General features: G+C 43.6%; 1 protein-coding gene across 3 annotated transcripts in view; it reads right to left on the reverse strand.

Moving 5' to 3' along the window:
* The window catches only part of TTBK1 (tau tubulin kinase 1), a 104,578-nt gene that overhangs the window by 25,721 nt on the left and 61,784 nt on the right, over positions 1-17,073 (reverse strand). For all 3 annotated transcript variants that reach the window (XM_077176163.1, XM_054629595.2, XM_077176164.1), the window contains 4 exons: positions 16,678-16,832; positions 15,737-15,956; positions 11,826-12,001; positions 10,258-10,816 (listed from right to left, as the gene is read on the reverse strand). In XM_077176163.1, coding sequence (XP_077032278.1) covers positions 10,258-10,816; positions 11,826-12,001; positions 15,737-15,956; positions 16,678-16,832 — 1,110 coding nt within the window. The remainder of the gene's footprint in view (positions 1-10,257; positions 10,817-11,825; positions 12,002-15,736; positions 15,957-16,677; positions 16,833-17,073) is intronic.

Below are 17,073 nucleotides of genomic sequence, written 5' to 3' on the forward strand. Positions count from 1 at the left end.
CAGTAGTGTTTTATCAAACCACCCACCTTCTGTCACTGCAAACCTTCTCCTCAGTGATTTCTTTGTTCTTCTTGACAGCCACTAAAGGCATGGAATAGTGCTGAGTTAAGGGTAGGAGGTCAGGAGTCCTAATGAGAAACAGCCCCTCTTGTAAGAGATAGCAACATATAAACGTATTTTGTTTGTCTAGTTGGCTTTCAATTTATTAATGATTTTAACTGGAAGAAAGTCTTACTGAAGTCTGTATAAATCAACCACTTTAGAAATCAGATTTTTGAACATAGAAAAGCAGTATCAAGATTATGTGAGTAGCATTATGATGAGCAGCATTAGACAGATTACTGACCTTTGAAATTTATGTATGGAGCTACTTATTGGCTTGGCATTGTTTTTGTCTGAACAAAAGGCTTAGAGTTTATAAATACCCAGTTATCCAGTTTGTTCCCTTTTCTGACTGGCAAAACTAAAAATTGTTTTCTTTTTCTTTAAAAATAGAACAAGAGTAATTTTAATTCCTAAAATTGACCTTGAAAAGGGAACATGAGTGTTTTGGACGCTATGAACAAAAATTATTAAGAGTTACTGATTTAAGTCTAGTGCTTTCACAAATTCTATTTTTTCTGGAATCTGTTCTTTCACCAAAGTCTCTAGTGAAGATGGAAAAAAAATAACATCAGAGCAGAGTCTACTTAAGGAAATCATCCCTTCTCATGTCACTTTGAGAAGAGCAAATCCTTGCTCTTTCTGGTATCTGTCCTTGACAAGGGAACTGCCAAATAGGATTAGGCTAGTGGTTAATTCAAGCCAAGTATTTTTGGCAATGCCAGTACCTTTTTAAAAAATAAAGCTCATGAAAAAATTGCAGATAAAAATTTTGTCTGATCAGTAAACTGTCCTGTTCACACATGTTCTTGGGGCAAATCAAAAGAAATTGATGCCACTGATTCAAGAATGACTGTGGGAAGAGGCAGGTCATACCTGTGCTGAATCTTCTCAAGGAGGGTGTGTTGCCCCCCATCTCCATCCCTGCACCCCCCAGGATGCTCTGTCAGGATGTCAGCCTGTCAGACCATGTCCTGCAGCATGCAGTAACACTGGGCCAGGTGCTAGGGACTTCAGAAAGCACCACTCACCCTGTCTGGGGCTGCACTATCTGCTCCTGCTTATGGGAGGGCGAATCTAATATTAAGGGAGCTTCAGGTAGGGCAGATGTACCTACAGAAAGCACTGCTTGGGAGGAATTGTTCCTTGAAAGCCCACTGGAAACACCCTACCCATGCAGTGATACCTCCATGCCACAGCTTCCTTCCAACACCCACACTTACTCCAACCCATTTTCACATCTGCCTGAGCTTTCTGCACGTTTTCTTGCCTGTATCCTATGCTTGTATATTTTCTGCACAGTATTTTACTTTGGACTTGCACTTCCCTAAAGCCCTGAGCACCAGCAATGACCCCTTCTTCCTTCACCTTAACATCCATACTGCCTGTTCTCCCAGAAGATGAGACCAAAGGCTCATGGCAATAGAAGATAGTTACCACATTCACTTGACTACAGAAAGTCTTCATACAATCTGGTGTTTTACACTGCAACTCTGCTGAGAAGGGCAATATATTTGTGCAAACACAGGAAATAAGGATACTTGTGACAATTTAAATCAACTTTGATCTCCCTTTTCTTTTGAGATTCACAGTTTTAGCAAAGGGCTTCATGGGCTCTGTATACCAGGAGCTGAGGCCACTTTATTTCTCAAATGAGATCTGTTATCACAGGCATTTCCAAGCAAGGCCAAGAAGCAGGACTGCTCTGCCATTGAAAAGCTGCAGTTGCCTAAAATTTCTGGAATTTAAAACCAGCATAATTTACAGCTGGATCAGTAAGAAAATTTTTGCTATCCAACTTGACAGTCAGTGCCTCTGGGGGCAGGTAGGAAAATTTGGAGCAGCTTAGGAGTGGAGAGCAGACAAACAGTCCCACTGTCATGTAACAGAGGCACAGCCAGAGAGACAGAAATGTGTGGTCACTGTATGGAAACCAAACTGCAACAAAAGCAAGGGGATTTCCAAAGCCAAAGCAACAAAGAGATACATGATTGTAACTCCACAAGAGGGACAAACCTGAGGTCCTGCCTCAGGTGAGCTTTGAGTGGGAGTCTGCCTACATCTAGATGGAGTAAAACCGCCTACAGATTCAGCCCAGTGTAAGACACCAGCAGAGATGCTTGAGCCCATTTGCTGAGGAAGGTAACGCTTGCTGATACCTCCACAGTCTCTCCATCCCAGTCAGAACTTGACAACGTTTTGTCGCTCGATTGCTCCTGTTCAGTGAGGCAGCCCTGCACTTCCTACCCCGAGGCCCGAGCGGGTTTTCCAGAGGAGCCCTGGCCTCTTTCACACAGCACCACCTTCACCATCTGCGTTCTCATCTTCGGCCTCGCCGCCGCCCCTCGCTCGGGCTGCTGGCAGGTTTAGAAAGGCAGATGTTTCCAGTCTCTGTGGGGTCTGCTCGCGGGGGGGGGCTTTGGAAGTTACAGTACCTTAGGCCAGTGTTGTCTGGGATTCAATATTGCATTAAAGTGGTGACACATTGTGGGTGGGTGGGATCTATTATTGCATTATGGAGGCTGCTGCTTCCCTGAACAGGCTATGTTTTGTGTGTGAAGCGGGCCCACACCTGCTGGAGCTGGGACCTGGAAATGCGGAGGACGGAAGGCATGAGTCTGTGGTTTCCTGCCGTGAGGGGCATGTGCCTGCGGTGGGGCATGCGCACGGGGCTGCTCTCCGCCGAACGGCTGCGCTGTATGAAAGTGCCACCAACGTGAGGGTAGTGTTCTGTCTCCAGGGTTGAGGAGGAGAAAACGGAGGACGCCAGTCTTCTCAGGGGGCTGTACCTCGGGAGGGAGTGCTGAGAAGGCCTGTCCTCCTCCAACTGAAAAAGACCAAGAAGAGTGGAGGAAAAGGTGTCAGGCAAAGAGTTGACTCGCCCCTGGTTTGTGATGCGCATGCTGCGGACATCTTCGCTGGCGGATGAAAAATGCTTTTGCTCTACACAGGGCCTTACTTACTGCTCTCTATGGCTATCAGCTCCCAGGGATGCTATGGGCACCATGGAGGCCTGCCACGCTCTCCCCAGCCATAGAGAGACCAGAGTGACTCCAGCAGTGCCAGGCTCTGCTACTCTGTCCCCTCCTCTGGCTCTTCAGGCCACACGCCTCACCTCTCTGTTCCACTGGCAGTGCTCATCTTGGCATGTCACTAAGCTATTCATACATCTTGCATATAGGCAAGAGTCAAACTCTGAACACATTTGGAAACCACATGGATGATAGAAGGCGAAACAGTGCTAAAATGATTATGTGTACTTGAAAGTGAGGGATTCTCAGGGGCTCTTTCAATGACTCCTACTAAAACTCACTCCAGGGATTTGAAAAAGCAAGTTTGGGGGCTGTTAGTAGACTTTTCTTTTCTCACACTTACATTGCTGGCCTCCTGATACATTTTTATATTGAGTACCTGCAGGGGGAGTGTTAATGCTTCCAGTTTTGGTAAGCAGTGGATAGACAGCAGCTGGACAGGCAGGCAGAGTATAATTCTCCTTTCAGTGAGAAATTCAAAACACTGAACCATAGGAGGACATGAGGAGAAGATGCACTCTTAGGTTCCTTTTCTGCTTCTGTGATCCTGGGATTGCCAGGAGAGGGAGGAAGTACACCCACTGAGGACAGTTAGTGCCAGGATGAGATTGCAGTCCCTACCTTCCCTTTATGCTCTGAATGGAAGAGAGAGGCATTAAGGGAATGACTTCAGATCCTTCACCCTGGAAGTGCTAAGCCCTTCCTTCCCTTTCTACCTCTTTTATGAAACTAGCACTTTCACAAGGGTCAGCAGTCTCAATCTCCAGAACCAGGCCTTTTTTCCTGGAATCACTTTTTTCCCTTCAAGTGAAAGAAGGGAAAATGGAAATGCATTCCCTTCCTTATGCTGCATTTCTTTTCAGGAAGTCTATGCAGGTGAAATGCAGAAAGGCAGTATTGGATTTTCTTTAAACTGCTCTCCTTACCTTACTGGAGATGTTGCCCTTGCACTAGAAAAAGAGCTCAATGTCATCCAGTGTCATCTCTTTCCTGTCACCTTCAATATCTCTGCAGTGCTTTGAGGCAGATATCTTATCTTCAGAAGAGCCTCAGAGCTACTCAGTTCGTGGTTGGCATTGAATGTGAAAAGCAATTATTCACAGTCCTAAATGTACTGCATGTCACTGCACAGATCAGAGTCTCAGATAATAATAATGTAATGCTGTCATACAGAGTACTTGAGAGAGACAAATAAAATCTAGACAGCAGCTCTAATTTCTCAAAAAGACAGCCATCTTCTCTTTGCATAGACAGTGTAGAAATTCAGCCCTGGGTGGGCTATTTGCAAGTTGCACAACTAAGCATTACTGGAATTTTTATTCCTAATTTTTGTTCCATGTTTGGGTTCAGCATATTGTATGACTTCCAAGGTGTATATCATCTCAATATGGTAAAGACTTCTCAGATCTCAAAGGATCACTCCAGCTACCCAGAGAGACCTCCTCTACAGCACAGGAGCAAGGAACTTGCCCAGGCCATGAAGAAGCAATTACAACACCCCATTAGCAAGTGCATTTTGGTATTGCTGCCTCCAGGATGAAGCTGAGCTTACAGACATGCCACCTTTTCTCACTGATGCTCTAATGCTTAAATTACTCAATCAATCCTGAAGGTGCTGCCCCCTTTACCCCTTGGCAGCAATCAGGCTGTACCACCTTCCATCAGGCCTATCCTGCTCTCTTTGGACAGGGTCAGTAGGACACTTTGTATGTGAAGACCCAGGAGAATGTGATGTTGACAGAACTCAATATATGTTACAGATATAAAATGTAATTAGGCATGTCCACTGAGATTAAGGTTTTGATTGCTATTACCTGATAGATATATATATTTATATTTAAAGAACATACATGAATATTACTTCCACTACCACCCTTTTGCTGATCCTTTATTTCTAACACATGGATGGACAGGGACCCTGAATCTAAAGAGTGTAAGAGGCCAACTCTACACTCATCCTTCTCCATCAGCTGACAAGTTTCTCTTCTCATGTGGAGGGAAGACAGAGGAGCTGACTGCCAAAGAATCACATCATCTACAACAGGCATCAAACACAGACCAGTGGGAATTACACTGGGTGAGGAGCAATGAGTTTTCCCCTCTGCCAATGCCCATTTCTCACCACTGAGAAATGGTCCCTCAGGTTGCCTCAGAGCAGCCCACAGAGGATGCTGCAGAAGGCAAAGGAAACCAAGACACACAGCACCTCTTCCCCTGCTGCCCTTGCAGGCTCAAGACATGGACAATTTTAAGCAAGTCCTCTTATGGCACTCTCCTGGCTCTGTGAGAAAAGATGTCAAAGGTAGCATCAAGATGATTTTAAAGAGTGATTTTAACTACACAGCTGAGTTGGTAAGGAAAAATATAGTAGTGCCTCTTCACACTGGGACCTTCTCTAGCAGATGAACTCTAGGCCTGTAAGAATCAGCCAAAGCAAAATGCTCTCTGAACCCTGCAGAATATATTCAAGGATAGGTAAAGCAGAGTAAATATCATCTCCCACTTTAATTTTTCACTTCTCTTGTGGGTTTTTTAGATGTGACATCATTTGGACAGGCATGTTTTAGGCAGGTGAATCCCGAAACATTTTGTAAAATGCCAATTGCACTAGCAACAGGGGAGACTGAGTCAAGATATACCTATGAGCACAGACCTGAGCATAATCAGAAATAGTTTCTAAAATTCATACATGTATGAACACTTGTCTTTTCACTGCAGAAGGCAGCAGTAAGTTGCCATCCCTGTAAAATATCAGTGAATTTATTCAGCATACTTAAGAACTTGACAGATTTTTAAATTCTATTGCGAGGTATGGGTGTAAATTATTTCCAGCAGTAACAGCAACCCTGTGCCAGGATTAATAGGTAAACAGAAGTGCAGCTTCAATCTTTTCTTCCAGTCATTCTTTATCTATTTCTAAAGCTTTATCTGCACACTAGTGCCTAAAAAAAAACCCCTGAGTCTTATTAGGTCATCCCTGAAATGCATACATTAAAGTAAACCCTTAGAGCTCTGTTAAACAGATGTATTGAGTGGTGCACAGAGAGAAGGGCTTGAACATGACACAGCTTCTGTTCTCCCTTTATACCAGGTCTTCCCATGAGATCTGTGCTCCACTGCAGCCATTTTCTTGTCATCTGAAACTGGGAGATTCCTAATGTGTGAGAATATTTGGGTCAAAAACTCCCCCAGGCTATTCAGAGCTTCCTCTGTACTTGACTTTCCTCACAGCAGCATCTGATCATTCTGTGCTCCCTCCTACACCCACAGAGTTTTAACGAGGACAGCACCATCTCTCACATTTGAGCTACAGTATCTGTCTTCCCAAAGACTGACATATTTGAAGAAACATCTGAGTTCCAAATGAGGATAACTCAGGGAATTAAAGGCTGGTCAGGCTTGAAAGGACATGGAACAAATCCTCCTGGAAGAAGGCATTTCCAGACATATAAAGAAGGTGCAGTCAACATGGATATATGAAGGGAAGTCATGTCTGATGAACGAACCCAAGAGCTTTCTGTGCTGAGAGGGTGGGAGGTTGCTGGTCTTGACTTTAGTAAGGTTTCTGACACTGTCTCCATAAAATCTTCATAGACAAAACAATGAAATTCAGGCTAGAAAAGTAGATAGTGAATTAGACTGAAATCTGTGGGTTCCTGGTCATAAAATACCATGTTTGGAGGAAAAAATGTCCAGTCATTAATGGTGCAGCCAGGGGCTGATAATGCAGCCACTACTACTTAACAACTTAATCAGTGACGTGGATGATGGGACAGAGTGTACCTTGTGCAGATTCACAGATCACATAATACTGGGAGGAGCAGCTGACACACCAGAAGGTTTTGCTCACATTCAGAGGTGCCTGGATAGGCTGGTGAAATGAGAAAAAGGAATTTCACTAAGTTCAGCAAAGGGAAGTGGGGAGGAAGAGAACACACTGTGGGCCACCTGTTTTGGAAGCAGTTTGGCAGAAAAGTACCTGGAGGTCCTGGTGGACTCTAAGCTGAGCACAAGCCAGTAAGGTGCCTTTGTGGCAAAAAGGGGCAAGAGCCCCTCAGGATGTGTCAGGAGTGCAGCCAGCAGGCTGAGGGAAATGCTCCTTGCCCTCAGCACTGTGAGTCACACCTGCAGTGCTGTGCTCCAGTTCTGAGCTGCCCAGTACAAGAGACACGTGGACATGCTGGAGGTAGTCCAAACAAGGGTCACAAAAATGATGAAGGGACTGGAAGACCTTTCATTTGAGGAGAGGCTGAGAGAGCTGGGACTGTTTAGACTGGAGAAGAGAAGGCTCAGAGGGATCCTTAACAACATTTATAAATACCTGATGGGAAGATGGATCCAGACTCTTCTTAGTGATGTCCAGTGAAAGTAAAAGAAGAAAGGAACAGAAATTGAAATACAGGAAATTCCATTTAAACATTTTTATAAGTTTTTTACCGTAACAGTAATTGTACACTGGAACAGGCTGCCCAAAGAGGTTGTGGAGTCTCCATCCTCAGAGATACTTTGACTGGACACTGTCCTTAGCAACCTGCTCTAGATGATCCATCCTGGAGCAGAGGGTAGAACTAGATGATCTCTAGAGGTCCCTTCCAACCTCAGGCATGCTGTGATTCCATGATAATCCAGAAGTCACTGTCTTTCTGCCAGTTACAAGTGATGGCTCATAGGCTGGAGCCAGAGAATGGAGGAACAGAAGGAAGCCCTTAGAGCAGGAATTCCCCATTTGCTTTCAGTGAGTATGCTACTGACACCAAGGGATGATCACCAGCTTTTGGGACACCAGAATGAGGTCACAGATGGGTGCAACAAAGCCTATGACTTCAGTCATGGTATTTCAGCATTTAGTGACATTTTTACCTATCTTACAGGCTCAGTTCATATTTAAAGATAAGGAAGATGTAACTCACCTACATTTACATTACTCACCTACCTTTACACACACACACACACACACACACACACACACACACACACACACACTCACAGTTTTAATCAAACCCAGAGAAGCACGAGCATGAGCTACAGGAAACATCTGTCATTGCTAATGAGGCCTTCAGTATTTTCATTAGTTAAATCCTTGGTCAACTTCTTATTAGTGTCCCACCATGCATCCCTTCATATTTGCTGCATCTAAGGAAAAGAGGTTTCTACTTGCCTTTAGGCACCAAGTCCCTTTGAGAGTTAATAGCTGGTTTTGTGATAGCAAGTGGAAAAATATGAGTATCACTGCACAGCTGCAGTGGCAACTGAAGGATTCAGACATCAAAGGAAGAACCACTAAATCCCAGTCAGCTAAAGAAGTCCAGTGTTGGTCTGTGTGTACAAAGCTAGACCACAGAGTTAATAGAGGGTATTTCAGAACACAGGAACAAAAAAAATGCAGTTTGCTGAAGAACAAAGGCTGCCTAATATATTAGCAGTAATCACTCCCAATCCCATTATTTTACCTTTTTTGCCTGCTCTTTAAATATCCCTGTGCAGTGATAAGAAGTCTTTGTGCTGCATCATATCCAACTCCCCCAGTCATTTCACATAGGGGTGCATGTGCTGTGGCCAAGAAGGCCTCTCCAGGCTCCTTTAGCCACACTAAATATGTCAGTGAAGTGTCCCTGCTGTTGTTTACAGCTGGTGGTTATCAGCTGGCTCTTACCATGTTCATTGCATCTTGCAGATCTTGCACTGACCAACCCCCAAAGTGTACAGACCACAGCAAATTCAGACACAGACCCTTCCAACTCTGCCAAGCTTGCCTTGTGTAATTTCTAGATATCTGGGGCATTCAACATATTGGCTTTCTACAGCAAACACCTCAGCCTAGGAACCCTGCAACTGGAATGCAGTGTCTAAGAGAAGCATGTGCTGCTTCTGTTCCATGCTCAGCAGGACAGCCCTCGTGCCTACTGTCAGCATTTCTATCCTTCCTGTAAATGCTCATACACCTTAACAGGGGACACCTTGCCTGGTGATTTGCAAAGATTTGCTTTGATTTCTTTTACATAAATTCTTGTCTCATTCATGGTTTTCTTCTTGTATCTCTTGGGGATCCAGAGAAGAGAAGATTCTGGGCAAGACCTGAACAGAAGGATGTTCTTTTAACATGCTCCAGTTCAGTGAACACTTCCTTGGAGAATAAGCTCAAGAGGGAAGCAGAAACGAAATTATCATCTTCCAGACAGGAACAGGCAGACTGCACTGTCATAGGAGGGTATCCCTGTGTACATGACTCAAAATTTGCCTGCTCTTTGCTTTGCTTATGGATCCCATGTGCATGAGAGATCTTCATCAACATATAAATACAAAAAGCAAAAAACTCTTAGGGGAACAAATTGATTGCCTCTTGCACTGAATACTCTGGGACAGCCTTCTTCTTAAACAAGAAGATTAGGTATGACAGGAACTCTGTGCCTAGTGTATCATATTTTTTCAGCTAATCTAATAAATCACCTCCTACTAAAAACTGAACTACTTTATAGCATCAGAAGACCACAGGAAAAAAAGCAAAACTGAAAGGAAAAAAGCCCTCTACAACTATATGGAAAAAACACAATAGGTAAAGAACATTTCTGTGAGTAAATACATAGTAACAGCAATGCCTCTCACTGAAGTAAGGTTGATGAGATGTATGTGCTGGCTACTCTGAGCTTTTTGTTAAGTATTTAGAAGAAAGATTAATTTTAGGGAGTTATTTTATGATTTGCATTGCTATGGGTCTGTGCAGTGCTGATGTGTGATTAGAGGTCATTCTCTTGCAATACACTCCTATTGTTGCTGAGAAACTATGTGGAGAAGATTTGCTAGCAACACCTCCATGCAGCTAAGCAGTTACTAACAAAACTCTGTGGGAGAGCATAAAAGGAGTGACTAGAGATACCCAAATCACAACTGCGCTCTCCTCTTGTCCCTGAACCGAAATGGCTGGAAGATCTTCTTAACAGTGTGTCCTCAGAAGGACATCACTGGCTTTTGGGAGCACTTCTAAGGTGTTCACAACATTTGCCAGCACTGTCAGAAGAGTTTTACAGGAGCATCCATGCTTGGAATCAAAGACTTCTCCAGCACAGTTGAGGTTTCCTAAGATGATGCTATGATAGGCAACAAGGTACAGACCCAGGGCTCTTACCTGTCTCTGAGGACCAGTAGGTTCAGATTCTCGTCTCCTTTGTCGGAGGGCTGGTGCTGAATGTAAGGGGGAGTGGGCTGGACTTCCTGTCTGCTGTTCGTGTCTACTGTCAGACACTGTTTGAGAAGGTCCTTCATGTCTATGGGAACTGTCCTCCTCAGTCACAGGCAGCATACCCCGACTTCGCCCATCATGAGTCTTCGGCCTCACTGCAGCATCTGCCCCCAGGCGCCTTCTCTCTTCCCCATCTTCAATAGGCCTCAGTTCCTCGGGCTCCTCATCCGTGGTTCCAGAGGTGCTTGGCTCAGCACCGGGGTGGAAGTCCTTCAGCTCTGTCTCCTTATCAATGATAACCCACTCCTTGCTGTCAAAGTCCTCCTCCTCCGCCAGCGGCACGGAGCGGAAGGCGTTGCTGAGGGCTTCGTGTTCCACGGAGGCCGACACGTCCATCCTGCCGCTGGCCTGCCGGTCAGCCTGGCCCGTGTCGATGGACAGCATCTGGGCTGGCTGCGAGGAGCACACGAGCCGGGATGGAGAGCCAGGGATGTCCATTCGAGACCTGGGGACACAACAAGAAGCCATTCAAAACACATCGGGTTTGTGGGCAACTGTGACGGTGTTCACAGGGGTCCCAGGATGAGGGAAGAGATGAGAATGTTGACTCCATGTTTCAGAAGCCTTGATTTATTATTTTATTATATATATTATATTAAAACTATACTAAAAGAATAGAAGAAAGGATTTCATCAGAAGGCTAGCTAAGAATAGAAAAAGAATGGAATGAATAACAAAAGCTTGTGTCTTGGACAACTGAGCCTGCTGACTGTGATTGGCCATTAATTAGAAACAACCACCTGAGACAAATCACAGATGCACCTGCTGCATTCCACAGCAGCAGATAATTACTGTTTACATTTTGTTCCTGAGGCCTCTTGGCTTCTCAGGAGAAAAAAATCCTAAGGAAAGGATTTTTCAGAAAATATCATGGCTACAGGCAACGACAGCGACCATAAAAGAAGTCTGTATAGGCCCTTCTCACTCAGTTCTTGGTACACTTCAGAAAGACAGGCTTGAACAACAATATTTCTTTAGAACCTACAATGGTGTGAAGAAGCACTTCAGTCTGACAGCCAATTCAGCATCTTTTTCTCCTGTAGACAGGATGAAAACCATTTCCACCCAACAACACCTTTCCCCTTTGTTAAGTTCAACTGGCTTGTGAAAAAAACCCTCAAACCACGTTCTGATCAATGTTTCTCATTTGACCTGTATCTGCTGCTTGCTTTGCACAATGCCAGAGCATCTGCTGCCCAGATTTTAGGACAACTGCAGTGTGTTTTCAACAAGGATCATCCAGAAGCCTTACAGACTCTTCTGGGGAAGGCCTTCCATGTGTGAAACATCAACATTTTTGACAAAGAAAGGGGAAGTAGAGAAGGAGGTGAACCGAAAGGCGATGTAGATAAAATTGCAAGCATTGGCTGCTGGTCTAATGATTAGGTTGGTCTCAAGAGTGAATCCTCAAGACTCTGCTGAAAGCAGTAGGAGGCTACAGAGGGTGAACAAACCTTCGTTCATGTGGATCTGCTTTTCCATCAGCTGTGGAGAGCCGCTCTGACTCGGGGCTGTTGACGCGGCGGTAGCGGAGGGAGCGCACTTGTGCGGTCGGGGACTCCGGAGGCACTCGGACAGGGGAACTGGGGCACACCCCGTTTCTCTGCTCCTCTTCCACCATGCACTGAGTCTGGAGGGGGTAAACACAAAGAACTTCAAGATCTGGCCAAAGACATTGATTTCCATCCTTCACTGTTGCTCTGGACTTTCTCCCAGTATACACTTTTAGCTGCAAGTTCACAATCTACACAAGCAATGTCTGAAGGGAGGCAGAGTCCCTCTGCTCTGGCAATCAGCTGGCATTAAAATAAGGTATGGATTTAAAATCCATTCTAAATATTTAACATCTTTACAAGGTGGTCTGTGCATTTCAATTACCCTGAGTGCTGATCCAAAGGAGTTCTCATGGATCAACCTACTGCATACACAAACCCTAATTGCTTATCCAAGATGCCTAAGAGCCTTGTTTGTCAACATTCATTTTATCAGGGGCCATGCATTACATTGCAATGTACACACTTTTATATCTGGTCTGACTAAGGCATCTACTAATTAGCAGAGTGGTTTGGGGTTTTGCTTCTATTTCTGTTTGTTTGTTTGTTTTAATTTTGGTCCTTTAAACAAAGTCTTCCACAATATCCATTCAACCACAACATCTGTAAGAGCTTTCCACAGAGCCAAGGTCATGCAGGGAGCTGAACACACTCATGGACATTATATCATTCCATATTTCCTCTTTCATATTGCCTTATTAGATTTGATTTTTTTTAAATTTAGCAGCAAACAAAGGAGCAAAAGTAGGTGACCAACACAGCTGCCCTCTGCCTTCCATAGTGCTGATTTTCCTTGGAAGAGAGGGGCAAAAGCACAGCAGCAGCACAGGATTTGCATTCAACACTGCTGTGTTGCCAGTCATGCAGCATCAGCTGCTACACACTGCCTATGTGTGGGGGTTTGTATGGAGAATGCTTACCCTTCCCTGCCCTACTTCCCCTTGTCCCCCATTAATGCCAGAGGGTCTGAACACAAGCAGCATCTCAGTGAAACCCTTCTGATCCAGACAGCTGCCTTGTGCATGCAATGTGTACGTGGCAGTGCCCATAAGTCAGTCAGTGCCCATAAATTAGCAGACCTAAACCACCCAAGCTGGAGTTGGAATGCATAACTAAAGAGCTTTTGCTGCTAAGGAGAGTGGAGGAGAACTTTCAAGCATTAGAGGAAAAGCAGAATAGATGATAATGATTTAATCTGTAATCCAGTCATGGCCAGGAGAAGGTTAGCAACAAACAAAGGTCAAATGTGTTTGTGAAGGGAGCAAAGTGCTGATGTGACTGTTGGGTAGCATCAACTTGGTAAGACTCGAGCAGAGAACTGGGGGATGGTGTGGGAGAACAGTGAGAGTAGTTCTGTCCTTAACACAAAAATGGGAGAAGTGGAACAGAAGGAGATCTGAATTGTCTGCACAGAGAAGTAAGGATCATCTTAGACAGTTATTAGGGAGAAAAAACATGGCAAGATCCACTCATCTCCTAAATACAAAGAGCAAGACAGGGAGAGCCAGTTAATTCTAGTGCTACAAGACTGGAAGATGAAGGATGTGATGCTGTGAATAGCAGAAGGGTGTTTAAACACACCAGTGCCCTTGTGGTTCTGATGCCTCAGATTACAAGCAGAGGTAGAGCTGTGTCCTTAGGTATCAAATTGGAAGCATCCTTCTTTTCTCCATGTAGTGACTGTTACTTAAATCTAAACCAATCCTCTCTCAGAGAACAGTCAGACTGAAGACAGTAAGTCTAGCAAAGCAAAAGGACAGGCAAGAGTCAAACTAAAGATAAAAACCCTCAAAGAAAGGACTTCAGGCCTGGAGAGCTTGCTGCCCTGGGCTGTGGGCTTTGCTGCACAGGCTGCTGTGTAGCTACAGAACTGCCAGAGCTGAAGTGCTCCCTGCCATGCTGAGAAACTCCCAAAGCTCCTTTGGCAGCAGCTTGACAACAAATAGCACAGTGCCTGGCACGCGAGTCACCTGGCTGTGCTGTGGAGCTTCTAGAAACCTCTCTTGCCTTTAGCTGCTGTTATGACAGGACTTGTGAATGAGGAACCTAAGAGAGAACACACAACTAGCATGCAGAAAGGACTCCCCTGTGAAAAGTCTGACTGAAGAGCATCAAAGCACCTGGTGGTAGAAATGCAAAGAAAAACACACAAAAGTTGCTAGGATTTTTCTGTAATATTCTCTTTTTTTTTTTTTTTTTTAATATATGTTGTGCGAACAGAACTGTCCCTCTCCATCAAGCTTTTCCTATTTCATATACCTTCAAATGAAAACTTCTGGGAATGCAGAGTTACCAGTGAGAGATGAAGAGGTAATTTTAACTTCATTCATAATTTCTCAGTGTTGGGGAATTCTCTGCTAATGTTTCATACAGATAACACATTGATCTGAATTATTTGCACTGGAGAATTTTAAGTAAATTAGATTATTTCTTGTCCATGCATTTCTAAGAAGACTAAGGATAGTGGAGATACCTATATTGCTGAAATAAGGACTAACTTTGTACTAGTAGAGACTGAAGTGAATTCCGGTCAGCTTCAGAAGACTAACACACTTAACATGCCAGTCTACAAATGTCCATTAAAAACAGGTTTGTGATGTGAATCTGATAAGCCCTGACAACATTTTAAGTCTGATGAATGTTTCTCTGCTAACAGAATCCGTATGTATCTGATGACCTGCCACTAATCTGAATTTACTTGCAGTATGTAAATTAACCTTATTAATAAACTAACTGTCAGGTTCTTATACTTGACATTTAACATGGAATCAACCTTCACTGGGGATACCTTCAAGAAATGAGATAACATTTACAAGAAAGGACTGAGAAACACCTTAGTGATTATGAGGAAAATTAATTGAAGTATACATTTTATGTGAGCTAAAAAAGCTTAATATGACCTTGGAACGCAGAAATATAAGAATATTAAGTAATGGTTTCTCTCACTCTTGATAGGGGGGAAACCATAGTTAGATGCTCCCTATAGATTTTCCTAGCCTTAAAAAAGAAAGTTAAAAAAAGGAAGAGAAAAATGAGTGATGATTCAAAAAAGAAAATACAGCTTATGAAGACAACTCTGATTACATTACATTCAGAAAAATATAGCTTATGAAGACATCTCTGATTACATTTATTTACCCAAGAGTGTCACCCTGATTTTTTAAGATTTTCTAAGCCTTCTGATGTTTACATTCTTGTAGCAAACTTTCTCACACACTTTCTGTAAATAACTTATTGTTTTGCATTCTTTTATAGAAGAAGCAAAATTTGATAGACTGTTGGTTTGTCCAGTGTTATTAGAAAAGTAGCACTTTCACCCTCCAATCCACTGTCACTTTTAAAATCTATAAATGTTAGAGTCAGAAAAGGAACTTCCCTTTTTTCACCTTAAGAACAGTAGTGTGTGTGCATTGTGTTGTTTCATGTCCTATAGTAACACAAGAGCTTGGGACACAATAACGTTTTGGTTTTTGATTTCCATGCCTGGGACATTTCTTATATCAGCTATGCAAGGACTAGAATTTCCTTGCTTGAAGTATCAAAAACCTAGATAATGATATGATGGCAGAAAAGATTCACTTTAGCATTACCGGCCCCCAAAATCTTACTTGCATAAATATTTAAATTAATCCCAATGGCTTTTACTCTGTGAAAAAATTCCTTGTAATTCCCCTTGCCACAGGAGAATTCTTCAATGCTTTTTGGGCTTACTACATAGCATGCTACATCAGTGGATCTGAGTGGCTTCTAGCAGTCTGTGAAACCACTGCCCTACATCCAAGAGTCACAGGAGACAAGGAAATGTTCTTTACTTTGCTGATGCTGATCCTGAGTTTGTTGCGATTCACATCTGTCTCTTCCCAAACTTCACCCTCGTTGAAAGCCGTGTTTGGAGCCTGCCCAAGGCCTTCCACTGGCCGACCTGACAGGATGGGAGGAGCATTCTCTTGATCACTCAAATGTTCCCCCTGCAGGACATCCTCGGTGTTCTCACGGAGCAGGTCCCCGGGTACCGGAGTGACATTAACCACCCTATAAAAGAGACAAAAAGAAAGGTAAAATTATCAGCATATAAAGAAGGCAGCTTATTACATCACCCCACAGGAATTCCTCAGCAGATTTTAGGGTATTACTTAGTTGAAAAACAGGCAGTCCCAGATGTGACATCCTGAATCAGAACAGGAGGATTCCATGTAATGAAAATTACAAAGACAGTAGGATGGATCAGTGAAAGCATCTTGGGACCCTTGATACACAGGCTGAAAACTCCTTCACAAGTGCCCACCACACCATATTGAGCTGTGAAGAAACCTCTCCTTCTGCATGAGCAAATGAGGCTTACTAGGCCCTACAGTTTTTATCTTCCATAACATTACTAGGGATTATTTTTATCCCCTAATGTCAGCCCCCCAAAAGCACCAAGACAGACCAGTGAAAACCAGTTCTAATCAAGCCTTTTCTATTTGGACTCATCTGTACCTCTGAGCATCAGTCTCTGTGTACCTTTGCAGCAGCACATGAAAGACATTGTGAACAGGCTGAGGAGCTGTGTTGGAGGTGTGAGCAGAGCATGCACTCATCTGTACTCAACTCACTATCCACCACCACAGACATAAATTAATATCAAAAAAGTCAGATCAAGTGGTGCCTTCTATGCTGTTCCACCTTCCCAGAATCATAATGGCCTTGAAATCTTTAAAAAAAGAACTGAGGTTGTTGTGCACTGTCTGACTGGTACAACTACAACACTCACCCAAACATGGCTGCTGTTTGCCTGGTGTTCTGCTGTGGTGGAGTTGAGGTGCTAGTGGACAACAGGATATCTGTACCAGCCTTCTCCCAGTCAAAGGCTTCATTTTCAGTGATGCCCCTTTCCTTCATGCTGTTCTCGAAAACTGACATGATTAGCTGGAATAGATTTGCAAGAACAATTTCTGGTAAGTAGGTGAGAGTGGCTCTCACCAAAATCTGAAGTATGTGCACGAGGACCAAGTGCATCTTATCATCTCCAGTTTGCCTATGAAAAGTGCTAAAAAATGAAAGGAAAACTTATGAAATTGCAACAGTTGTTTCTCAGGTTGGTTTTGGCTTCATTTCTTCAAACCTACAAAAGAAATGCATGCAACATTTTGACACTGATTCAATAAAA

Source organism: Agelaius phoeniceus, chromosome 3 (assembly GCF_051311805.1).
Source record: "Agelaius phoeniceus isolate bAgePho1 chromosome 3, bAgePho1.hap1, whole genome shotgun sequence".
NCBI classification, from domain to species: domain Eukaryota; kingdom Metazoa; phylum Chordata; class Aves; order Passeriformes; family Icteridae; genus Agelaius; species Agelaius phoeniceus.